The sequence below is a fragment of the Ambystoma mexicanum genome, chromosome 9 (genome assembly GCF_040938575.1).
Source record: "Ambystoma mexicanum isolate Mex_15411 chromosome 9, UKY_AmexF1_1, whole genome shotgun sequence".
Taxonomy (NCBI): Eukaryota; Metazoa; Chordata; class Amphibia; order Caudata; family Ambystomatidae; genus Ambystoma; species Ambystoma mexicanum.
The window spans coordinates 142,379,341-142,406,583 of record NC_090931.1 but is presented as its reverse complement, the minus strand read 5'-3'; the positions used below and the strand labels follow the sequence as shown (position 1 = coordinate 142,406,583).

The following is a 27,243-nucleotide window of genomic DNA, read 5'->3' as shown; positions in this document are numbered from 1 at the left end:
GCATAGAAGGAGTGGTATTTCGGGGCTGCCCTACGCACAGACACAATGGAAAATGCAAATATAATGTAAGTAACTCTTTAGATGAGTTTATACCGCAATTTAATTACTATACAGTAGCTTACCGCGCACTAGAACCGTCTCCTTTTACGGAAGCACCTCAAAACCTTCCTCTTTGCTTCTGCTTTCTCTCTCCCTCTCCCCTGCTACAACTGGTCCACTGTCTGCGATCTCGGTCCTGGGCCCTTCCACTCTCCACCTGCACTCCCTGTCAACCCCTGCACTGGGGGACTGTCTCAGTATCCTACAGCCCCCCCTTGACGTATAAAACCCAGTTGCACTGTCCTAGCTATGAAATAATTTCCCGACCTAATATATAAAATGAATAATTTTAATAAAGATCTGATGGTGAGACTAATTTCATTTTTTATGTTTTTCAAACAGGTACTTCATCCATTATTGTCTGTGTCACGAGTACCAGACACCGGCGGATGGCTTCTATAATCGCCAATTGCTTCTCCGCGTGAACAACGTTAGCACCCTGACCATTTTGTGGGACGATCGCCAAGTACAAGTATGCCCTTACGCGGTACTAACGGCTAGATGCAACATACAGACCGTTGTGGTGGCCTAGTGCCTCGTTGTTGGAACAGCCATGCGATTATCAGTGCGACCGAAGAGCTTATTTTATCGTAAACCAACACCCTGTGTACTGCACACAAACATTGCTTGCCTCAAGACGAACTATTTTGGATCGAGAGCAAAGAAAAATGCAAATCGCTGAATATTCTCTAAAAATTTGATGTCCAATAAATGTACTTTGCCAAATGTACAATCTTGCAGTTTGCTTTTAAACCACAGTTTCATATTCCGAATTGTGGCGCTGTATTGTGAGATGATCTAAGACCCTGTGTACAGCAAAGGAACATCGCGTGCCTCAAAACAAACTTTTTGGAACGTGAGCAAATAAAAATGAAAATCGCTGAATATTCTCTAAACATTTGATGTCAAATAAATGTACTTTACCAAATTTACAATCTTGCGGTTTGATTTAAAAGTACAGTTTCATATTCCGAATTGTGGCGCGCTGTGTTGTGAGCTGATCTGTGTTGATTTCCGGGTTCTGTGTGGAGTCGCGTAGAAGACGCCTGGGCGCGTTTGCCTACGCAGCACAGTCACGTCACGGATAGAGGCGGGGAATATGAATGTTTTGATAAAGTCTGTTTCAGGGGCGGGGGATTTGATTTAGTGCCGCAAAAGCAGGTGAGCCAGGGCGATGGGGGGAAATGATAGGATTATCAGAAAATGGCGGCTGATTTCGAGTGCGTTAATGGACGAAAAGTCGGGTAAGGTCCATAGGAAAGTTTTCTACGATCTACCGAGTTATGCTTAAAAACACATGGCCGAACCGTAGGGACAATAAAAAAAAAGTCCCGGAACTCTCCTTTAAGTTGCCATTCTGGTGCTATGCTGATCTAATTGTCGGCATAAATGTTTCTATACTGCGAGGTGGAATGTTTTTAACATGTATATGACTATGTTATGTGTAAATGTTTTTGAAACTATTTTTGTATTACCTGTGCTGAATTAGAGATTAATATATTAAAAATGATATTTTCTGATAATACTGTTTTATGTTTATTGAGAATACATAATGCAGCCCATATTGATTTAGCGGTTGTTATGTATTTCTGCTTTCTGAGGGGATAAATTCACTGTTTTATATAGTTTGTTGTATATTCCTTCCTTTTGTTGAAATATATGTTATATATCCTCACTTAGTAGGAGGGATCATCACCAGAGTGTGGGGTTATCCCTGTAGAAGAGTATCACAAATAGATCTGTCATGAGTTTGGACACTCTCCTCCCTGAGAGTTACAAAATCCTCTCCAAACCCAGACTTAACCAGCCCAGGGCTGGAGTGGCCCTCATCTGCCCTGAGTGGGTCCCTGCTACGATCATACCCACTCAGACCTGTTCCTCTTTCAAATGCCTTGTCTGCAGGCTTGGTGTCTCTTCTGGTCTCTCTCTGACTCTGAAAGGAAGGAATTATACAGGCGCACACCTAATGTTATTCACATGGTATTGTTGTATGCCTCTTTTAGACTGTAGTGATGTACAGAGGAGTGTGTAGCAACCCTGACACTAGGTTGCAATTATCAAGAACAGGACAAATCGGTGTCCACTGTCTGTGGAACACTTGCTTCCCTTGCACACTCAATGTGTTTGTCAGAACAAACAATTCTTACGGATTTATAAAGATCTAAGTTTACAGAACAATTTTAGGAGCGTGAGGTTCACACATAAGTAATTCATACATAAAGATTTTCAGAAGCCAATTATAAGTTATTTAATCCATAAACATAGGACATAATAAATTGTGTCTGCAATATTTAAATCATATTGTACAATTCAAATAAGTCCATGAATTTCTCAATCAAATAGCTAAAACCATGAGCTCTACGCGTTTCAGGATTAAATCCCTTCATCAGGAGCATTATTTCATGTATTTTTAATTTTTCATATTTCATTGTCAAGGTTCATTTTCAAGGTTCAATCTACCTAAATCTGCATAACAGCATGGGAGAAAATAATGAACAAAGTGCGTATTAGCTACTCTCTAAATAATGGTCACTATCTGTATTATAAAATTCATAGTCATCTGGTATAATACCTCTCATGAGTGCTGCCTGGCCAACCCTGTGTAAAGGAAAGGTAGATTTCCTTGGCTATGAGTGGGGGGTGCTAGCCTGCCACTTGTTTTTTCTTAATGATTCATATCCTAGGGTAAAAGTGAATAGAAAAGAAGAAATCAGTATTCTATTACAGCCATTCAAAAAGGCTTACAGGAATAGGTGGCAAGAGCTGAATCCCTACCTGCATCTCCAGGAAATGCTTCAATAAATGTCAAATCTCGTGGAGGAGTCCCTCATGTTCTCGGCATCATCTAGATTAATTTGTATTTTTGTATTTTATTAAATTATATATAGCGCTTTAATCCAAAGCGCTTCACATAAGAACAAAAAAAATAGAAGCAATATAAACAAGTCACGAGTCAAAACAATGAGAACAGTATGTAGAACAATTTGCTGAGTACATTAGATTAAGAATCTGGGTTTGGAGGAGCACGGAGGAAGTAGTAAGTGCAGTCAGAAGGGAGGGTGAAGTAGATGGGATTTTAAGGAAGAGCGGAAGGAAGAGTAAGAGGAGATAGAGCGGATAGGTAGAGGTAGAGAGTTCCAATGGAGGGGGGAGAGGAGCTGGAAAGAACGGAATCGGGAAGGGGCGGAAGGAGGAGGAGGAACATTGAGTAAGAAGTGGTCAGCTGATCAGAGGGGGGGCGAGGGAGAGTAGAAGGAAAGGAGGGAGGAAAGGTAGGGAGGGGCAAGATTGTGAAGAGATTTAAAGACAAGACAGATGAAGTTGAATTTAAGTTGGGAGTGAAAGGAGAGCCAGCCAAGAGTGGAGAGTGAAGCCGAGATGGAATCATGACGAGAAAGGGAGCAAAGAGTACGGATTGCAGAGTGGTAGAGGGATTTGAGGGGGACAGGTGAGAGGCGGTGAGACCAAAGAGGAGAGTTGAGCAGTAGAATAGACGAGAAAAGATGAGGACGGAAACTAGAGGTTTAGTGGCATGGAAGGTGAGGGAGGAGCGAATTCTATGTAAATTGTAGAGATGGAAACGACAAGCACGGGAGGTTAGAGAGATGTGGTGAGTAAAGGAGAGGTTAGAGTCAAAGTGGAGGCCTAGGTTGTGGGCAGTGCCAGAGAAGGGGAGATGAGGGGGGGAAAGGGGATGGAAGTGGGGAAAGAGGGAGGAAGGGTGTTGGCGGGAAGAAATAAAACCTTTGTTTTGTCTGTATTGACCGTGGGAAAGTGGGAGGACATCCAGTTTTTGATAGCGGTGAGACAGGAAGAGAGTTTGAGGTGGATGTCAGGAGTGAAAGAAGAGTGTTGTAGCTGAATAGAATGTGGAATGTTTGGTGGGTAGAACTTGGGAAGGAATGGAATGGAGAGGAGTCAGTTATGATATGGGAATAAAGGAGTTCAGACATGCAGGCTGACTCCTGCCATTATTTGATGAAGATATAATAATTAAAGTGGTGTCCATGAGGCACACAACAATTGGCGACGAGGTAGTGATTGACCCACTAAAACACTGATGAGCTATAGAGATGGTCAAGAGAAAGCAGCCTGTAAAACTATTTGAAAAAATACAGTGGAAGTGGCTAATGACAAAACAGAAATAAAGATAAAGGAAACAGAAGCCAAAGGAAGGAAAGAGTAAGAAAAGAGGAGCAACGCTGCGTGGAATTGACTGGTATGACTTGCTAATATGGCATACATGAATACATGAAGGAGAAGATTGCCAACACCTGTTGTGCAGGAAAGGCATTTTTCAAAAAAAAAGAGAAAAGGGAGAAACTGGAACTGTGAACTTCACGGGTGTGTGAGGTCTAAGACTGTTGGAGGTGTCAGAGTCACTGGCTGGGACTCTATGAAGCAAAACTAAAGGAAGGCATTGAATGGAAAGTGATGTGGTGCGAGTGCAACCAAATGAAGGACATTGAGCAAAGAATAAAATGCTGCCATCTCATGAATGATTGCACAAAGAGTGTCAAATAAGGAACATAAGATCGGGACACTAACTAAATAAAACAACCAGTGAAATGAACTAAATTGTGTCATGAGTGCAAAATGGAAAGTATGAAAGTTCAATTAAATCAAAGTGTGGAGTAAAGAGCACAGTGGTGAGGGATAGACTGCTACAACAACACAAGAAGTGCCCACACTGGGAAATAGTTTTCCATACTGGCTGCAGGACGAAAAATATAACACAAAATTAAGCAAAGAAAGATACCAGTGAACAGCCCACACCGCGGCAGGTGAATCTGGATGAAAGTGAACAAGTGGAATGTTACACGTATGAGCTAATGGCACAAGGTCTGCTATCTCCCTGTATATAATCACAATTTTACTGCTGTAGGACCTTGAACAGTACACTTCATAGGAGAACCAACAAGGGATTGGCATAAAAAAAAATAGTGTTTAAATTGTAACAGCCTGAGCAATTTTATACTGTAACACTGTTCAGAAAGAGATCAAAATTTAATTTATGGTTATGCTGGTGCGAGAGCAACAAAACAAGATAGAACTGGACAAATGAAAGTTGCACAGATGAAATATATTGACCAATAAAGGAAATAACATTATGCAATCAAGCAACAAAGGCAACTACTGTTGATGAAAGAAAGAGCGAAGAAACTGGGCCAGAAGTGAGTAACCATGTTCCTGAATATCACAAGTGGGAATACAAGATCAGTCCAGAATGAGGGGATTCTGGTGAACTATCTACATTGCCCGGACTCAGGGGCAACGATGGAAGGAATGGATGGAGGATTTCGAGGGCTTCTTGAGAGCAGCAGGGAATCAGGATGCCTCAAACAAAATGGACATGTTTGTTCATTTGGTAGGAAAGGAGGTGAGAAATGTGGTAATGAGCATTCCGGCTCAGGAAAGAACAACATATCAACAATTGGTTGCTGCGATTGGTGAACGTTTGGTTGTCCCTCCCAATAGGGACTATGAATGATTTGCATTTAATTAGTTTACACAGAATCCACATGAAACAATTGACCAATTTGTATTACGATTAAAGAGAAGGGCAGAATATTGTGAATTTGCAAGCTTTAGCGATGATGAGGCAATTAGGATGAGAATCTTTGAAGGGTGTACGTCATCACAACTTCAAAGACATCTTCTAAGAGTGCCTCTCTCATTAAAGGAAGTCCTGGAGTTGGCACGAGTGTATGAAAGAACTGAAAGGCAGGTTGCCAAGATGGAAAACAGAAGTGAGTTAAATACCATTAACGGTATCAGAGATAACAGACAGAGGCAATCTTGATGGTCAAACATGTTCACCCGGCAAAGTGCATGGTATGGCACAGGCAGGAGTCAGCTGGAGAAGAAGTGCTATAGATGTGGATTGGATTTTCCACACAGAGGTAGATGTCCAACTTTTGGTCGGATATGCATGAGATGTGGGCAAAGGAATCATTTCTGGATCAGGTGCAAAGAAGAGACCCCAGTATCGGCAACATGGAGATCTAGCACACAATTGCTACCAAGTAGGAGGTGTGGCATGGTGAGATTTCCTGATAAGGAGAGCATACAACCTAGTACAAATGGATATGTAAAAATGTGTCAGTCCCAGCTGAGATGTGCCAAAGCAGTAACATCAAACCAAAGGAAAGATCTGGACATGAAGCATTTTGGAAATGGGGGAGAATGGACATGGACATGGTCATGGAAGAAAGAACACTGCAGGCCAATGTGGATTGGATGAATCACAAGAGGAGAATGGAAGATCAGATGTCAGTGAATGAAGGTGAATTTATACTGAGTAGGCAAAAACAACAAAGGAAGGTGGGATCCAGTCGTGACCCAGATTCAGTAACAGTCATGGCTGTCAAAAGGCCCATAGCAACAGTTGTGAGAGAGAATGGTGTAGTAACAGAGAAGATAGAAGATGCTTCACTCTTTCATGCAATGTTCCAGGAGGAGTTGGAAGAAGAAACAGGGAGAAATGGGGAACCTGTTAGGCTTATGTCACAGGATGTCTCAAATGGAGAACTGTATGGGGAAAGGAGAACCTGTCAGTGTCCTGTCCCTTAAAGACTGTGGACATTCACCACCTTATTTGACCAGCAGTGGGCACCCTCAAAGGACTATACGTAAGCCTGTACGTCTCATTGAACAAATGTAGAGGTGACCCTGTCAGACTGACGGTGAGAGTGAACTTCTATGATAAGCAAGGGGGAGGTGTTGTAGCTGAATCTTGGATGGCTGAATCTTCTATGATAAGCAAGGGGGAGGTGTTGTAGCTGAATCTTGGATGGCTGAATCTTCTATGATAAGCAAGGGGGAGGTGTTGTAGCTGAATCTTGGATGTCTGAATCTTCTATGATAAGCAAGGGGGAGGTGTTGTAGCTGAATATAATGTGGAATGTTTGGTGGGTAGAACTTGGGAAGGAATGGAATGGAGAGGAGTCAGTTATGATATGGGAATAAAGGAGTTCAGACATACAGGCTGACTCCTGTCATTATTTGATGAAGATATAATAATTAAAGTGGGAGGTTAGAGAGATGTGGTGAGTAAAGGAGAGGTTAGAGTCAAAGTGGAGGCCTAAGTTGCTGGCAGTGCCAGAGAAGGGGAGATGAGGGGGGGAAAGGTGATGGAAGAGGGGCAAGGGGGAGGAAGGGTGTTGGCGGGAAGAAATAAAACCTTTGTTTTGTCTGCATTGAGGGTGAGAAAGTGGGAGGACATCCAGTTTTTGATAGCAGTGAGACAGGAAGAGAGTTTGAGATGGATGTCAGGAGTGAAAGAAGAGAAGGAGAGGAAAAGCTGGGTGTCGTCAGCGTGGAAGAGATTCCAAACGAAGAGATGATAGGAGCTAGAAAAGAGGTATAGAGTGAGAAAAGGAAGGGGCCAAGTACAGAGCCTTCTGGAACACCAAAGTCAAGGGAGTGGGTGGAGGAGGAACGTCCACCCCAAGAGACAGCAAAGGAGAGGTTGGGAAGGTAGGAGGAGAGCCAGTTTAGGACAGAGCCTTTGAGACCAAAGGAAGAGAGAGTGTTGAGTAGTAAGGGCGACAGTGTCAAAGGCAGCGGAGAGGTCAAGGAGAATGAGAATGGAAGAGTGTTTGGAGTAGCGGGCAGTGAGGAGGGAGTTGAGGACAGAGATAAGGGCAGTTTCAGTAGAATGTTCAGGGTGAAATCCAGATTGGGTAGGTGGGAGGAAAGGGAGGTTGGAGACAAATGCAGAGAGTTGGGTGTATACTAGACGTTCACAGAGCTTGGAGAGGAAAGGTAAAAGAGAGATGGGGCAAATGTTGGAGGCCAGGAGGGCGTTAGCAGAGGGTTTTTTCAGGATAGGAATGATAGTGGCATGTTTGAAGGCTGTTGGGAAGGTAGCAGTGGTAAGACAAGTGTTGAAGAAAGAGGTGAGGTAAGGTATGAGGAGGGCGTCAATTTTGGGAATAAGAGGGGTGGGAAGTGGGTCAGAGGGGGAAGCAGTAGGGCCCGTTTTAGAAAGGAGGAGAGAAACATCAGAATGAGTGACAGGAGAGAACAAAGACATGTAGGAGGATGGGGTGGAGAGAGATGGAGGAGGAGGGGAGTAAGAGGGGCAGTGTAGAATGTTTTGTCAGAAGAAGAGTATCTTAGAGGAGAAGAAGTCAGCGAAGTCAGAGGGAGAAAGAGGAGAGGCGATGGAGTGGTCAGGAGTGGGAGGGGAGAGAAGACGAGTAAGGGTTTGGAAGATTCATTGAGGATGAGAGGATTGAGAGTGGAGAAGGCTAGAGAAGTAAGGTCGTTTGGCTGAGTTGAGGCAAGAGTCATAGAGGGAGTGGTAAGAGAAGTAGGAGGCTTGGTTAGCTGGTGAGCAGAGATTAAGCCAACATCTTTCAAGGCGCATAGAGAGAAAGTGAGGGGAAAGCCAGGGTTGGGTGGGTTTGCGGGAGGGGCGAAAGGGGGAGAGAGGGTGGAGCTGGCCTAGACTAGAAGAGAGGGAGGGGGAAAGAGTGGATAAGGCTTTGTTAGCAGAGAGGGAAGAAAAGTGGGGGAGAGGAGGGAGGAAAGAGACACAGGTATTGTAGAAGTGAGAGGGGTAAAAGTTGCAGAGGTCCCGTCAAGAGAAAGAAATGGAGGAAGAGGGAGGAGGAGTGAGTGAGAAAGTGAGTAAGGCATGGTCAGAGAGATAGTTGGAGAGGGTGGAGACAGGGGAGGGGGAGAAGGAAGAGACAAAGATAAGATCAAGAGTGGAGCAAGACGAGTGTGTGGGAGAAGTGGGCAGGGGGGTGAGAAGATAGGAGTCACGGATAGAAAAAAGAAGGGAGGAATGGTGGGAGAAGGTGAAATGGAGGTCATCATAGAAGGAGGTGAGGGAGATGGGTGAGTGGTAAGTGATTAGAAAGGATATGGGGTGGGAGGAGATGAAGGATTTGTACAGGTATTCAAACAAGGGGAATGCAGGGAGGGAGGAAGGACAGGGGGTTTACAGACATTTAGGTTGAAAGAGAAGACCAATGCCACGGCCACGGCCTGTGGGGTAGGAGGCATGAGTAAAGGATGAGGAGGAGGAAGTGAGAGAAGCGGGTACAGTGGAGTTGAAGGGGGGGATGCAGGTTTCGGTGATACATAGGAATTGAAGATTTAACCGTAGAAACATGTCCAGTACAGCAGCAGTATTGTTACAAAGAGATCTTGCATTCCAAAGGGCAATACTGATGATACTGGAGGGTTCGACGATGGGGGGGTAGATGAGGTTGGGGTGGTGAGATAAGGTGGATGGGAGATGAGGTGAGGGGGGTTCAGAGAGGGAGGGAAGGTTGAGTGAGGTGAAGGTCAACATGATGAGGCAGAAGAAAGTGAGAGGGGGGAGAAAAAGTGAGGGAAGGGGTGGCAGAGGGGAGGGTAAGAAGGTAGAGGGGAGTGGCTGGAGGTAACTTGCATGCCTGAGGGAGCAATGAAGTGGATGGAAGGCGTAATTAAGGAGAGGGCTTTGGAGTGTGGTTGAGATCAGGGTGTGTGGAAGGGTGGGAAAGTGGGCGGGTACTTCAAGATGGAAGTCAAGGAGTAGTGCTGGAGCAGAGGGTAGAATGAGGCCACAGTTGGTGGTGGCTAAGTGCAGTAGGTGGGAGCAGAGTGTAGATATGGTGTAGTAGTGGTTCAGTGAGCTCTGGGAGAGCCAGGGAGAGAACACATTGAGGGAGGGGAGAGGGCAGGGAGCTTGTGGAGAGGACCGGTGCACTTAAAACTGATGGACCAAGGGCGCAGAGCTCCGGTTGAGGAGCCAAGGGAGGGAGGGGTCATTGAGAAGAGCAAAATGGGGGCACCTTAGGCTTTAGTCAGCCTAGGGGACACCTGACAGTGCACTCTAAGAAGCAGGGGGGAACAGAGGTAATGGTAGAGGGCTATATGGACTCAGGAAGGGGGAAGGGTTGAGTGTGCAGACCGCAGAGGCTGGTGGGCTTGGGAATCAGAGCGGGCTGCAAGGTGAGTCGTAGGGGAGTGGGGCATCCTAGGTGAACTTCAGGCATCACAACCGCCTGGGTCCCTGGTAGCCGCGCTGCGGGTAGCAGTGCAGGCAGAAGGTGAATCCCTGGAAGTAGGGGTGTAGATGAAGTGCAGAACAAAGGTGGTCAGGGGCGGGTAGGGCCCGGCAGTCCAGACCAGTGAATATGAGAGACCAGTTGTTTAGGACATGGTAGTGTAACGATTTCTGCACCATTGTAGGCAGATGGTGTCCAGATTTATGGTCTAGTAGATTTGTGGACGGAGATCCATTATAGAAAGTAGTGCGTAATGCAGGCACATGGGTGTAGTCAAGTGTAACTTTGACAAAGCCGGCGTGGGTAGATGGTGAGATCACTGGTGGGGTTGAGCGTAGTCCATGTCGAGGTGAAGTTCGTAACGAAGGAAGGGAGCCGTGGGGGTGAGGGGTCCAGAACAGTCCGCTGAGGAGACCTGCTGAAGGAGTCAGAAGAGCAGGGCAGGTATGGGGAGGTGGGTGCCAGCTAGGAACCAAGCGCTGCAGCACTCGGGCAGATGCTGTGCAATTGGTCCTGAGAGGACCTTGAATGAGCCTGGAGAACTGTTCAAGGAGTCGGAGAACGGGGTAGACTCAAGGAGGCGAGGGTCTGCTGGGGGCTGAATGCTGAGGTCACAGACGGGCACTGTGCAAGTGATCTTGTGAGGGCCTGATGTTGAGCCCAGAGATCTGTCAATGGAGCCGGAGGGCGGAGAAGGCACTGGGAGGCTGAGGCCAGAGGGGGGCCAAGCGGGGCAGCACTCAGGTGGACGCCGTGTACAAGCGGGCACCATGCAAATGGTCCAGTGTGGGCCTGGTGTCAAGCCTGGAGATCTGTCGATGGAGCCAGAGGGTGGAGCAGACCCAGGGAGATGGAGGCCTGTTGGGGACCAAGCGCTGCAGCAATCAGGCGGATGCTGTGAAGATAGTCCAGTAAGGCACTGGGAGGTCCAGTCCAGGTTCAGTAAGGATGCTGTGAAGATAGTCCAGTAAGGCACTGGGAGGCTGGGGCCAGAGGGGGGCCAAGCGTGGCAACACTCAGGTGGACGCCGTTCACAAGCGGGCACTGTGCAAATGGACCTGTGTCGGCCTTGTATCAAGCACAGAGATCTGTCGATGGAGCCGGAGGGAAGAGCAGGCCCATAGAGGCGGAGGCCTGCTGGGGACCAAGCACTGCAGCAATGAGGCGGATGCTGTGAAGATAGTCCAGTAAGGACCCTGCACTGGGCCCGGAAAACCGCTGAAAGGAGACGCAAAGCGGAGCTGGCCCATGGAGATGGGGCAGCTGGGGGCCAGACACTACAGCATACAAGCGGACCAGGCGCAGGCAATCAGGCGAGGACCTGGATGCAAATCCCATGAGAAGCCAGCTGCAAACACTCACTGCAGTTTGTTGACAGGTGCAAGGTGTACGGCAGCCCTTGCCAATTCGCAGATCTTCAGCTGGATTGGCATGAAACCGCAGGAGCGTTGGAACGCTGATACGCTCACTGCGTTAGAGCCAGTGTAGGTGGGACGCTGTTATGGCACGAACGCGGCAAAGAACCGTAGGCTGGATTCTGGCAGGACCGGATTGCGGTTGTTGAGGAAACCTGGACAGGAGGTTCCTGGGGTGACACCAAGCAATATTTATGTGGCTGCAGCGGCTGTTATCGTTTGTGCCGGTCGAGTAGATCGTCCAGGGACTGCTCTCTATGTGCGTTGAAAGATAGTTAGTGAAGTATTCAAAAGTACTTATACGGCTAGCATTCTTCAAGAGATTATGAACGCTTACCTTGCAAAGGGCAATCTCACAGGTGTAAATATCAGCACTGTTTGCAACACGTGTCGGTTTTCTATACAGTATCAGGTTGAGGCTGCTGAATGATGTAGGAATCGCGCATGTGCGTCCGTCTGGTGATGTCACATGTAAACAAATGATGTCAAACTCCTGGAGAACCTTGCCGTCTCCCAGCTTGTCCACCACACTGAATCTGTTGGTTGCCTCCACGACAACCATTCTGGCTTCAGAGCCGCCAGAGGTATGGCAACTGCTTGCGGGAACACCTGTGAAGGCCTGCTCACTAATCTCAATTCCGGCTCTCCTTCTGTTCTCATCCTTCTTGACCTCTCCTCTGCCTTTGACACAGTCAATCATGCCACCCTTATAAAGCGCCCTGTGTGACACCCTTGGCATCACAGACCTGGCTTTGGACTGGTTGACCTCCTTCCTCTCTGACCAACATTCCCATGTTTAATTGGGCCCTTTACTTTCCACCATCTCACTTATCACCTGGGGTGTCCCACAGGGTTCTATCCTCTCACCCTGGATGTTCAATATCTACCTTGCCCCTCTAGCCCATCTGATCTCCACCTTATCTCCTAATTGTCTGTGCTATGCTGATGACACTAAGCTCTCCTTTAAGCTACCCTCCTCTACCTCCTCCTCCCCCTCTCTCATCCCTAACTGCCGGTCTGCTATTCATTCCTGGTGCACTACTAACTATCTGTGCCTTAATTCCAGTAAGACAGATCCTTCTAATTGGGACCGTGCTCCCTCCCCCCCCCCACACTCTGGCCACCCTCCTTCATTCCCCTCCCCGCACCCTTGTGTGAAGCAAAAAACCTTAGCGTCATCTTCGACTCCTCTCTCCTTCTCAGTATCGGTAGAAATGATCAAATTTAAAATAACAAATGGAGAAATTACAGAATTATTTTAATGATTTGTTTCGAAATGTGGGGACATTTTATTAATATATATATATATATATATATAATTTCACTCCTGTCCCACAAGAATTAGTGTTCAACACCATATCCAGCTCAAAGCATCTAACTGCAAAGGAGACTCTGTCACAGCGAAAGTAGTCAAATCATGTGCCCACACACTGACACCCATCATAACTAAATTCATAAACGCATCCTTTAATACCAATCGGGTTCCAGCCAGTATCAAGGATGCCTGGGTCATACCTTTCCTAAAAAAAAAAAAAAAAACAGCCTCGACCCCACTGTACCCACCAACAATAGGCCAATAACAACAGTCCCGAAATAGCATATAACCAATTCCAAGCACACCTGGAACAGAACCAACTCCTTGGCTACAGACACTCAGGTTTCTGTCCTAACCACAGTACGGAAACAGCCCTCCTAGATCTCAAAATCTAAATGGATTCCATCAGAGACTCAGGAAAACTCTGCATCCTCCTCCTCCTGGACCTATCTGCAGCGTTCGATCTTGTGGATCACAACAAACTCTGCTCCACACTACCTTCATTGCCCCATCTGCAGGCCATCTCAAACTTCCACAGCATTTTTCCTTACACTAACAATACATTGGTTCCCTGAAGGCCACCATAGACCCTGTCGAGGCTTCTGCCTGTACGTTCCCTGGAAGGTCTTGTATACACAAGTTAGCTGCTCTTTCAGCCTTCTACAGCCTCTCCATGGTATATTCCATTTGCAGAATGTTTGCTGCTGGGCACTGCTGAAGGTCAGCTATGGGCTATTTTCTCTGAACGTTGCAGTCTGTATGGTGGTCACCTTTTACCTTGGTGTTTTCAAGCGATTATGTGGCCCTGGTCATCGAGGATTGCAGGGATTCCATCTTACCCTCAGTTGTAGTCATGGGAACGATAATTGTTTGTGCTTCTTATTCAACCGCCTCAATAGATACCATTAAGGCAATTTACCCTTTTCATTATCCCCAAATCCTCTGAAGGCGGCATTATCTCTTCCATTTCATGTCAAACCATTTCAGGTTTGACTTCAGGGCCTGAATAATTTTGTGCCCCATTGTTTGGCTTCCCCTGATCTTGTAGTACATTTGAGGTGTTGACTACTAAATCAAATGGCTACTGTGCCCTCCCATGCTTTCTGTATTGGGATGGGTACAGGCTCTGGCTCTGTAGGGATCTGTGTGTTTTAAACGCTGAAAAGACACATCCTTGGGTAAACGATATTTGTTTTCACCCACTAACCCCCCATCCCAACATATTTCTAGGACTGCTGCAATTACATAAACAAACTCAGTCCTATAATGTGTGGGTAAAGTGTTGGATAGTGACTGGAAAAGATAATTTACCCAACAATGTTTGTTTTTAGCGCTCAGAATAGTGCATACCCTCTATACAGCAGTGTCCTAGATTTGCAAATGGAGTCCTGCGCACACTCGTCTCTTTAATACCTTCTCTGAGGACTCACTAACCTTCACAGAGCTTGGCCTCTAGAATTTGCCCAACTCCAGGCTTGATCCCTGCTTGCTTGCTTCCCATGATTCGTGGTCTGGCTGGCATGTTGCATGGGGATCTCCCCCCACCCCCCGCTGCTCTAGTTGGCTTCCTGAGATATTCCCCCAGCATATCCTGTACACTGCATATGTCAAAACTCTGTAAACCCTGAACCCCAGACAGACTTTAATCTAATACCATACACAGGAGTATTTATCATGAACCTCCCCTTGAGGTCCAAGGTGGACAGGCTTCCTCGTCGGCATACTACTCAAAACTGCTGAATGCAGTAAGACCCTTCTTAACCGCACAGAACTGCCTTACCATCGCTAGGGCTACTATCGGCTCAAGACTGGACTACTGTAATGCTCTCCTCGGAGGTACGTCCAGCAAACACATTGCCCAACTCCAACTTGTACAGAGAACAACGCCCTTAGGGCTGCCACAGGATTTCCTAAAAAGGACCACATATCGGACCTGAGAAGACAGGTGCACTGGCTTCACGTTAAACAGAGAATCATCTTCAAAATCCTCTCCATCACCCACAAATGCCTCCATGATCTGGCACCCCACTACCTGGCCCAGCACATAGCCATGCCCACATCCACCAGGCCATCAAGGCTAGCCTACACCAACATGATCATCAAGCCCAAAACATGCAGAGTGCGTGCAGGGGGCTCCAGCTACCCAGCTATCGTGGCCACCCACTGGAACGCACTACCCACACACATTAGCGTTATCAACTCCCACCTAGCGTTCCTCAAAACCATCAAAACCAGGCTATTTGTTTGAAACGTTAGTCCTAGCTCTTACTCTGTACTCTACTGAAACCAACCATGTTTGCCCAACTGTACTCTGTAACCTACCATCTTATGTTGTAACTAAGTAACCGCATGTCCTAATTTGTATTCTTGCCTACGTACACTTTCTTGTAAAAAGCGCCTCAATGCCTTCGGGCTGTAGTGCGCTCTACAAATGTAAAAAATAAAATTAAAATAAAAAATCTGTATACTCGGCTCCCTCAAACAGTACATTCTGCACCAACACCGCCCCCTTTTCCTTCCTTATACTTCGTATGTCACCACTTGAGTTCTTTACGAGTGCCTGCATATCCAGACTGTGAAGCGTATGTCGGAGCAGGGCCAAAGGCTGCCATTTTTTAGGTCGGCAAATGCACACACGAATTGTAAGTTGTAATCCTTAAAAAAAAAGTAAAATTGATTTTAAACTGAAAAAGAATAAACACTTGATCTTTAACTCTGGAATTCATCATAACATACATGCAATGGATCATGTATCCAACAAAAAAATCTATAGGTTTGTAACCGGTACATAAATGTTGTTACAAAGCTGAGCCTGAATTGAGTGTTCTCACAAAGAACAAGGCATAGATTGCTTGCAGAATTGTTTTTTTTTTTTACAAATTTGTGATTTCTGAAATTTTGATACTCCACGAATTGGCAAAATATTCCCTGCTTTGAGTGTTTTCCTCTGACTATACATGTACACTATATATTTGTTTCAATGCAGTTGAGTTCCTCTACTGATGGCATCAAAGAAGTCTGAAGGAACATGGGCCAACCTCCAAGAAAGGTGAAGGAATGCATTTGGTTGTGCAATAATGAATTCGGTTTTTGGTGGGATAAGTATACCCAGACCCAAATTATTTTAAATTGTGGTTCAAGCCATTGAAATAGTTCTTTAAATCTGTTTGAAGCAGTCAATACCCCAGAGCTGTCTTGGGAGGAAATTCAAAGCTAGCAAAAAAAGGCTGCATCACTTGTTTTGATTTTTTGAATTGGTTAACAAAGTTTAAATCTTTGGCAACATTTGACTTAAACCAGTCTTTAAGAGATGAATTTCTTTTTTTAAATTAAATTTTGACATGTTTTAAAAAAAAAACGTTCACAAAAACCGAGACAACTTATCCTCAATAATACATTTCATTAAGTCGGAATCATGACAAAGGAAAATTGCTTAACATTACACAAATATTTATTAGAATACAAGCAGGTGCTGAGATATTATGTTAAAAACACACATCATGCACTCTTCAACATTAAAAACTGCACACAGCATTAAACATTTCCTTCATTATGCTAAAAATAGGATTACATCTAGAAATGCATTAAACTAAGCTGATTTTAAAATTGCCAGGGCAGTGATTATTGAGATAGAGGAGCCTAACAAGATTCTTGTCCAAAGTACATCTTCGTCAAACACTCTGAAACCTCTCCAGGCTCTTTAAAAACAAAATGGGCACCTTTCCCTCAATTCAGGGCAAAGGCAAAGAATATGCTTTAGCGATTCTACCGAATCACACAGTTTTCAAAATCTACATGCCGCACCGCAAACTTTTTTTCTGATATGCAATATTTTGTGCGGTCAGATTAGGTTAAACCTTGGACGGAGGAACAGTTGCCTCCAATATCTATCAGGAAATCTTTTTAAATGGGCAGGTGGGCAATACCACCTTCGGTGCTCCAAAAGCAGTTCTTGATATAAATATAATTTCCCAACAGCCTCACGGGTATTTATCAATGTCCAGATCCCATCATTTTGTTTTAACTGCAATGGAGGACTGCATCGGCATCTCTTGAGTACACCCCAAATGCTTTAAAATGTCGTTGCATTTCCCACACCATTGGACCAAAAGTACATTACTTTTGCTCATATATGGAACCTGTATATATCGACACCCATTCGAGGAGTTCAAATCTTACTAAAGATAAAAGACCACTCCATGCAAGTCTTGCTTTCAACGAAATGAGCCCTAGTTCAAATCTAATAAATGCTCAAGGAATGCAGTTAAGGAAAGCTGAGCCCACCCCTCTATAAGCAAGCCTCAATACCTTCCATGTCTGACCAATCAAACAATAGTATTGTTTCCAGTCCATAGTTGTTGTTTTTTGTTATAGCCTTTGCAATATAATATTTCAGTACTGCTTCGAGGGTAAAGCACCCATATTTGATTTGGACCACTCGCATTTTAGGCCTCGTTGTGAATAAAGACACCGTTGGCATACAGCTTAAGAAAATGATTTACCCATACATGTTCCGAAATGGAATTCATCTACAATTCATCTTGTTGGACTTGCGGACTGTTAATTATTGTGCAAAATGTGCTGTCTTATTTAGAGATCCCCTTGTTAAGCATCAATTTTGCATTTTGCATCATTAAAAATGTATGCAGTTTGATACAGTTTTAATGGGATTGACAGGCCCTCCTGACAAGTGGCAGTTTGTGGTCACCATTCATTTGTAATAGGTCTCAATCCCTTCCAAAGCACCATTTTTGTTTTTTGGGGTTTTTTTGCACCTCAAAGTCAAATGTATGAGTGTGCTGTTCCCCACGCCTCCCAGAACCATTTTCAAGTTCTGCAAAACGTATGGGTGTTGGGTGAAGGGTGGAGCATTTTTTAGTGATTGACACACTCATAAAAGGCATTCAAAATTGCATTGCTAAGTTTCATTGTATTACTGTAGAACCATTTTGTCTGCTTTCGAGCAGGAGTGACTACCCCCTCTGATGACCTTACATTACACAATCCCTTATACAGCATTGTTAAAGGATGAAGGAAGCAGTGTTGCCTGAACAATAAAAAGGCGTGATTTATTTAAGGAAGGTACAGAGCATAGCTGCTAGAAACTTGCTTCAGTCTCTTTAAATTCCCTTTTCTCAGGGCTGCTGCAGTAAGGGTGGGCGTTACAGGCCCTTCCTTTAGTCCTCGTAGGCCCAGCGGTACTCTGTTGCTGCTTCGCTCTCGTAGCTGTGTCCTTCCTGCAAGAGGAAAAGAAGTTCCACCTCAGTCCATTGTCGCTTTCAGCTTTATGAAGGGGCTGATCATGCGCAAGCCAATCCGAGCTGGTTTTGCTTGGTTCTCAATAAAGACTTTCCCAGGACCCACCCCATTTCCGCGTTCCCTGAATTGCCACAATGCTGTGTCGCCAACCTTCCTCCTGGGAGATTGTACTGCCCCTGTGCCGTTGAAACTGAGGGAACTGAGAATATGGGAGGCCCCTGCAAGAAGTGAGTCTGTTCTGAGGTTGGGGGGCAACAACCCGTTGTCTGCAGAATTTGGCAGCGGGACTTGCATGGTCAGAGGTTCCTCTGGGCTGCTGCCTCCCTGTTGGTTCATCCTATCCATGCATTCCCGACCCAGATCCAAGCCATCTTCCCCGTCTCAGGACAGCTCACCATTGTTCCCTTCTTGGGCATCCCTTCCATACATAGGGCAGAGCTCACAGCCGCGGGCTAGGTCCCTCGTGCCCATGTCCATTTCAATTCCATCGAGTGGTGTGGCCCTGTGCGGTATACCAGCTGCCTCCTCCCTACTCAGCCCTCTCGTGTACCATGGCATTGCGGAGCTTCGGTGGCGTCACAAGCATTAAGAACTCTGCAGACAGCATTCTATGATCGCTAAGCTCTGTATCGATGACACTGAAATGTATACACTGTCGGAATAATTTTTTATTCACCAGAGCATAATCAATCCTGGATCGATAAACCCCATTAAACCAAATATCTCAAGGAACCAAATTGCCAGCATTATTTCTATTTAGGCAATGTAGATCCGATTTGTGCATACAATCTGACCAGACATTTCCAGCCTCATTCGAAACCACTACCTTTAACAAAACCTCCTCTTTCTCATTTTCCATCCCATTATCTACAATTATCTTGGAATTTATGTCACCCACCAAAAGGACCATTCCACCACGATCAACTGAATACCAATCATCAAGCAAAAGTGACAAATTGTTAAGAAATTGTAAAATTGGCTTTTCGGAAGGATTCCAATACAGATTTATCGCAAAGTTGTTTTACTGGAACCATCCTCAATAACAAACGAATTTGACAAAATACCACAAATGTCTGATTTCAACTTCTTCAAAGTCCATCCCAAGGAATTTTTAGTCACAATCAAAAGGCCCCCCGAAAGGGGCCACCCGCTGACCCCCGCTGACCCTTTGGAAGCCAATTGTTGGCTAATACGGTAACCATCCATACAAACAGTCGAGGTCTGCCATATCTCTTGCACAACAGTTATTGGAAATTCTCTCAAATTGGCGCGTGGATTGGGATTTTTCAGTAAATTACCTTTTCACCGGGTGTTCCACGAAAGGACACCCAATGATAAATAATTATTTAAGAGGTTTCGTTATGGTACGAAGGAGACATGGATTTCTATTTATTGCTGCAGCTAACCAAGACTGATCCAATTCATCCCCCTTCATCAGATCCCCTAAGGGAAAGACCCCGAGTAAATGGGTCATCCTGATTAATATTACACCTTATCTTCAATTCATGTAGCATGGAGACCACACTGGGCCTATTCAAGTGCGAGGACCGCCTGCTTGACAAGTAATGATTCCATTCTAACTCTAGATCTATATCATATCCCATCAACCTAAAGTTAACTAAATGTTCTCATTTAAAGATGCAACCCTTTACAGCACAAAACAAAGCTCCCGCTTTTGCTGAATCCATTGGAAATGAAGGAGAAGGTACTCTGTCCAAGATGGCCACCACCATGTGCTCTGGAAAGCCCTCCCCGAGTGCCTCACACAGCTCACGCGTCATCCCCAGTCCACTATCACCATATATGCTGCCAGGAACAAGAGCTGGCAGGCCCTGCCAGCAGGCCAAGCTCAGGAACGCCCCAAAGCAAGGACAAAATTCTGTCTGGACCGGTCTGGGCCTTGAGACCTGTGCACAGAACTCTGTTCCGTGCTCCTTTTCTGCCACGCTGCCCACCAGAAAATGGCTATCATACGGTGGCCTCTCCATGGTTTCCATCAAAGGTAAGTCCCATGCCGATTTATACAAGCCTCTCTAATCGCTGTATCTCAGCTTCACCCCCTGCATCCAGCTTCCTTGTTTCACCCCTACCACATAACCTGCCCCCTCTGCCACTCACAATTTGTCTGCTCGCTACCACACACTGTTCTAACCCTCTCTCACATGCACACACTGCATCAATCAGTCCTATCCATTGCCCGACCTGTCCTCACAGCTTTGCACTTTTCAGCATTGCGCACTCTCAACAGTGCATATTTAGTCACCACCATGGCCAGCAAACACAATCTTGCTCAAAAGTAACCTTCTCAACCTTCAACCTCCGCACCACCAAATCATCATCAGCTGATTGCATTATGAAACCATCAATATATGCCTTCAACCCATGCATATCGTCTGATGCTACCTCTATTGTGATGCATGACTCACCTGATGTTATTGCTTTGTATGCCCCACCTCTCGACACTGATATGTGTGCCACCCCAGATGCCAGATGGAAATGTGCCTTACCTGACTACAAAGTATTATGTGTTTTGCCTGATGGCACCACCTTGTATGCCCCTTCTGATTACAATGTTCTGTGTGCCTCACCCTAGGATTATGCAATGGGTGTTTCACCCAATAACAATATGCGCCCTGGCAACCTGTTAGTCTCTACTTGTGGCCCATCTGCTCTGCTCATCTCTTCTGGGGACTCTATCTCTGTACTCCCGACAGCCCTGACCATCTTTACTGGTGCAGATTCAACTGATTACCTACGACCTACATGAGCTATCCTCGTCCACTACCAAGAATACAGACACCCCTAGTGCCATCCACTTACTGCAAAAATGCTCACTACTTTGATTTGTGAAAATGTGCCCATTATAACTGCACCAAACCTGCCATGTTGAACCCCACAAATAAGTACTAATTTCTCCCGACTATTCTGAGCACCTGTCTGGAACCCACCCTAACTATTTCTCACCACTCCAGGAGGCAACACCACTACACTACACTATCACAGTGCCCCCGGTGGTATTATGCCTACCCGCTCATCCACTATTGTAAGCTCTGCTCCCCAGCTTGCAGAGCCCCCTGCCCCTCACATCCCCCTGCCACCTTCTTACTTCCAGCCACATTCCCAGCCTCACCTAATGCGCACCACTCATTGAACAGGAACGCCGCCAGCTACCACCTTAGCATAGCTCTCGACCCATCCGGACATATGCCCACAGACCCACATATCAGGCACTCTTCCTTCCTGCCCTGTGCTAAACCCTTGCCTCAGTCTAACATCCGCACTTCCACCCCCACTTTTACACAATCTCGCCCTGCCCAAGCTACTTCCTGTCCAAGCCTGCAAACAACTCAAGCCCACTAAGCTGCACTGGCGCCCTGTCACCTACCTGCCCTAAACTAAGAGTGCCCTGCCACCTGCGCTACCCAAGCCAACGAGAGCCCTGCCACCTGCGCTAGCCAAGCCCATGCATGCCCTGCCTCCTGCGCTACCCAAGCTCATGCGTGCCCTGCCTCCTGCGCTAACCAAAGCCCATGAGTGCCCTGCCTCATGCGCTACCCAAGTCAACGAGTGTCCTGCCATGAGTGCTCTGCTGTTAAGAGGGTTTTCTGAACTCTGACCTGGTGGGCAGAGGTTCAGAAGGCCAGCCTAGTTTCTTGGAACAGGGTCACCTTCTGGACAAGTCCGACCAATCAAGGTAGCATTGGCGGCGGCCAAGACTAGGTCTTAGGAGGTTAGAGGGTGATCGAAAGCCCACAATGAGCATACACAGTGAAGGACACCACAAATTACTCTGTCAGGTGTATATCAAAAATACATATACATTTAAAAGGCCTTTTAAATCAAACTCAAGCAAAGATCAGCAGTAATATATAAACCAACACAACACTACTATAAAACAAATATACAGAACCAATGGCCTACAGTAAGGGTGCACAACCTGTAAGGGAAAGGAGCAAACAGTGCCAATATACTTTAGGTAGTCCTTCACTTTATCAACCCTAACTGAAAGGCAGTCCAGTCCCTAAGAAGAGTGGAGCCTTATGCTCAAATGTACTTTCTGATACAGAAGCATGTGATCATGCAGTTGGGCAAAAACGGGGTCTCTTGCAGGGGCTGTAGCAGCTCAGGAAGGCAGGTGAGGCAGTGAACAATAAGTTCCCACTATTCGAGGAGGGTCTCCCCAAGAGGGCAGAACAGACTCCAAGAGTTGGGAATAGCTCGGTAGCACAGGCTACCTCGATAAAGGTGAGTGGCCCTCAGGGGACACTTGTGCGTAAAAATGAATGGATGGAGCCGGGGGCCACCGGTAAGGGTTGCAAGTACTCACGGACCCAAGACGCACTCCGCCTCAAACTTCGCCAGTCGAGTCCACTTTGGTTGCTGGTTCAAATGCTGCAAAAGTACGACTCTGCTGCTTTCAGCGGCTGAGTTCCAGGGATGATTTTGTGGTGGGCCAGTGGTGATTTCCCCTCTCCTGGAGAAGGGATCAACTCGATTTCACTGCAGCTCATCTCAGGGCAGAGTGGGGCACAGTAGCAGCACACCAACAAAGATCATCACCACAGCTGGGCGACACGGAGAACGCGTATACTCGGGTTCAGGCGTACTCTCCTAATTCCAGACCTAGGGTGCCTATGTGTACGAAACTCAGCTGGAGAGTGCCTTGTACCCAGTGCTTATGATCTCCAAAGTCTCAAGAGTTAACTCGAGATGGCGGCGGTTGCAGGGCAAAGGTCCTGCGCAAGCTGGTCAGTTCACTGGTTGGCCCAGGAACACTTCTGAAAAGGCTCACTTTCAGGTTAAGGTGGGGGTGACGTGAATAGTTTTTCCCACTATTCAAATGGGTCAAAGCACCTTTGCAGACCTTCTTGTTCGATCAGAAGCCGGGGGGTCCTGCGGGAGAGAAGTGGACTCAGGGTGCCAAATCTTCCAGCGCGTCACCAGCGTTTCTTCGACTCAGCTTCTTAGTTTCAGGATGCTTGGATCCTATCCTAGCTTCAGTGAGAACTCACGAGATCGACCTGGTATGGGTGTTTGGGCCCTTCTCTCATCCAGAATCTCCTTCGCGCCAAAACAAAGGACCCAATGAGAGACCTGCTCACATACAGCCATGCCAGACGTGGACCAATCACAGACCATGGTGGTCCCAGTATTTCCCAGTACACCAGACTCTATGGCACACAGGATGTTTATTGGAACTAGACAGTCCAGCCCACGTCCTGTAGGCACACACACAAGGCATGCAGAAGCCCGCAAAAGCTTGGCATTTCACAGTAGAATGCATGACCAAATAAGGACTGACCCTGGTCTGCTCGCCTGGGGAAGGCAAAGGGACAAGATGGCCAAAGGACAGAACAAAGGACCTTGTGGAAGGGCCATTTTTGGGTCAAGTCACTGTCCAGGGCCAAACGCGGTAAACGCGATATGGACCAAAAGAAAGGGTTCATAATATACGAAAATTAACAGGTGCCACCTGCTCTGTCCAAGGCACATCTGTACTACTACCGAAAAATCCTTTGAGGTTGTCTAGGGCCTTAGAAATGAAAGGAAGAGCCCAGTGCACTATACTGTAAGGTACCTGGTGCACTGGTAAAAAGGTTTAAAAGAACTTGCAACAAAGTGAAAGAATAAGGGAAACAAAGTCTCCCAGTACTGACTTTCTTTAAGGGCATGTCAGTTTCCCCATAACAAAGTGAGCGAAAGCCAGGGGCGTGCACCAGAAGGCTGTGCTCCACTGGCAAAAGTCAGGCGAGGATGGACAGGCAACAGAAAAAAGTTGGAGGGTTCACAAATGGAGGGAAAACTACACATAAATGGAACTTTCCTAACATCTGCCACCCTTGCTACCCAAGCCCATGAGTGCCCTACCTCCTGAGCTACCCAAGCCGAGTGTCCTGCCACCTGCACTGCCCAAGCCCATGAGTGCCCTGCCACCCATGCTACCCAAGTTTGAGTGCCCTGCCACTTGCTCTGTCCCCCGAAAGCCTTGCACCCTCCAGGCCTGAACACATGAACACTACTTCACCCCCCTCAGAAGCCCTAGGATTACACAACCTGAGCTCTAGAATGCCTTGGCACCCTATTGATCTCCAACAGCTCTCCTACCCTATCACAGCTAACCTCAGATTGCTTAGGCTATCCAGCCGGACCTCTCAACCACCGCCACCTGACCACCCTCCCCCCAGCCATGAGTCCACATGCCAACTCCTCACCTCTTATTACCCCGAACAGACCACTCAATTGCACCCTTATCTAAATCAGATCCCTGGGCGCCTATGTTATAGATGCTCATGACCCCATCAGCGACAACCAAATTGACCTACTAGCCATTACGGAATCTTGGCTACATATTGCCTCGGGCCCTATGCTCAGCATTGCTATTCCCCCCGCAACTACTCAATCCACAGAACCAACCGTGCCAACACCATTGGTGGCAGAGCAGCCGTCCTCTACAATCTGACCTCCATATCCGCTCCCTTCCTTTGCCTACTACTGAGGGATACGAAATGCTGTTACTTAAACTTAAGACTAATCCCCAGACATCTTTCACCATTCTCCTGCTCCATTGTTAATCTAATGCCTTTAGCTCACCTGACTCAAGTAATTCCCCTCCTCATAACAGTCTTCATCAAACCAGCCACCAAATGCATCATTTTAGTTGACTTCAATGATCCTACTGATCATAAAGCTGCCACTGTGGTCCAAGCCCTCCACAACACAAACTTCTCACAACTTGTCACTGCCTCTACCCATGTGAAAGGGCGCTTCCTCTGCTGGATACTTGCAACCAACTCGACCATCGACATATCTCTCATCAGCCCAGTTCTTTGGTCAGATCACCATCTGATTGAATTTAAACTATATCACTCGAACCCCCCCGAACAACACACAACCACCACCCATCCAAATCCTAGTGAGAAGCACTCTGAAGCCCACTCATGAAACTCTTAAACCCAACTTGGTCACTCTCATTGAAACACGGCCTCCCACTGCAAGAGCCCTGCGTCTCTGACCAACCGCTGCTACGACAGCCTCCTAGCCCTGCTAGATGAACACGCTCCTTTCAAAAACAAATCTCGGAAACCTTTCAAACCCACTGACATCTGGTTCGCAGATGAACTAGTTCTGCTCCACAGATAGAAAGTGCCATTGAGCATCTACACAAGAAATACCCCACCCCCAAGATTGCCTCCCGACTCACCACCACTTCCAAAACCTACAAGGCTACTATTTTTGCAACTAAAGCTGCCTCCTATGGCAACAGAATTAGCACGGCAAGCTCCAAAACCAAGGAACTCCTCACCATCTTGCGCAAACTAGAAAACCTGTGTGCACAAACCTCCTAAGTTCAGCGTGATACAGCATGGTGCATCACTATTCAAACTGCTCTAACTACCAAAATCAATCTACTCTGTAACAAAATAACAACTAAGAAAGCCGTACTTACTGCCAAATCTACGCACCGGTCCATCAGAATACCACCCAATTCTAGACCCCTGCCTCCACAACCCGTCTGGAGCCAGTCCCTAGATTCTCCTTTCAACCTGTATTCCAAGCATCTGTTCTGAATACCATCCAGGTCCTCAAACCCTCCAAATGCAAAGGAGATACCTGCCCTGCCAACATCATAAAGCTCTGTGCCCCCACTCTTGCTCCCATCATCACTGGATGTGTTAACTCCTCGTTCAATTAATGCGAAATACCCACTGGTATTAAAGCAGCCTGGGTCACCCCCTTACTAAAAAATAAATCTCCCTGGACCCAACAGTACCTACCAACTACAGGCCCATTATTACAGTACCCTTCCTGCCCAGAATCCTAGACCTCATTGCTTACTTACAATGACAGCAGTTCCTAGAAAAACTTTCTCTCCTTGGCCCCAGACAATCTGATTTCCAACCAAAACACAGTACTGAAACAGTCCTTATCTATCTAAAAATGCAACTTGACAGCATTAGATATGCTGGCAACACTACCATCCTACTTTTCCTGGACTTCTTCACTGCATTTGATCTCGTGGACCACAATCTACTCTGCCAAACGCTTTCCGGGATCTTCCACTTGTCACCCAAGGCAGCCTGATGGATGAAATCCTTCCTAAGTGACCGTACCTCCAGAGTCTTCATTGGCAACAACTTAACCGACCCCATCCCTGTCCCTCTTGGTGTCATTCAAAGGATCTTGCCTTTCCCCGACCCTCTAGAACACCTACACTAAGCCCCTCTTTGATATACTTGACACCCTAGGCATCACCTATACCACCCTTGCGGGCGACACGCAAATTCTCATTGCCCAGGAGGGATCAGAAGACACCGGGTGGGGACGGCGAGACGGCGCTGCCGGGCCCTTCACCCAAAGTGAGCACCCCTGGGGCCAGTGCCCACGGCCACAGCTGAATATTCTGTCCCCCCCCCCCCCCGGGCCACGGAGAAAGCATTGACAGTCTCGGGGGGGAGTCCGGGTGCAAAAGTGCGGACGGTTGTCATTAAGCCGGGGGCAGGGACCACGGTGCCCTGCCCCCCCGCCCCTCGGGAAGGGCCCTCCGGACCGGGTCATATGGACTCAGCTGCCCACATCGACCACAACGAGGAGGCCAAAAGAAATCCCCGACTGCCACGGCGAAGCTGGACTGGGTGAGATGCCCCCGCTCGGTGACGGTGGGGCGTGTGCCTGCCCAATAACGACCCCCCTGTAGCAGCATAGGCATACCACAGTCAGGTGGTGGAGGGCCTTATCCCGGTCCCCCCCCATTTTTTTTCACAAGCCCCCTCTGGGAACCCCAGGAAGGAGATCACCGGCCTACCCGAGAGGGGTTCCTCGGTCCCCGCTGGGGCCGCAGAGGTCTCGGCGGCAGGGCACAGGGGGTGACCAGATGAACTGGCTGGAAACCTTGAAGGAATTTCGCTTCCAGGAGGCAGCAAGTAGCAACAAAGGTACAAGCCTCAACAGAGAAATGGCCCAGTCGGAGGCCCCGGCACCTTCCACAGCAGCAATGGAAAGGGGTTTTGCCTCAATTCTGCAGGAAATCAGGGACATGCGCTCTGACATCGCCCAGAAATTCGAAAAAATGGACCAAAGGGTGGACTAGGTCGAGGACAGACTGTTACAGGTGGAGACCAACCAATCAACATCACGGCCCAAGAAA

At 46.9% G+C, this 27,243-nt stretch overlaps 2 protein-coding genes across 2 annotated transcripts in view; one reads left to right on the top strand and one right to left on the bottom strand.

Annotated features, from left to right (window-relative positions):
* LOC138487766 (uncharacterized) overlaps positions 1-27,243 on the top strand; it is a 263,072-nt gene that overhangs the window by 17,734 nt on the left and 218,095 nt on the right. Inside the window, exon 2 of the mRNA XM_069614315.1 lies at positions 15,826-15,888. Coding sequence (XP_069470416.1) covers positions 15,842-15,888 — 47 coding nt within the window. The 5' untranslated portion in view covers positions 15,826-15,841. The remainder of the gene's footprint in view (positions 1-15,825; positions 15,889-27,243) is intronic.
* SC5D (sterol-C5-desaturase) overlaps positions 1-27,243 on the bottom strand; it is a 220,354-nt gene that overhangs the window by 94,843 nt on the left and 98,268 nt on the right. The window lies entirely within an intron of this gene.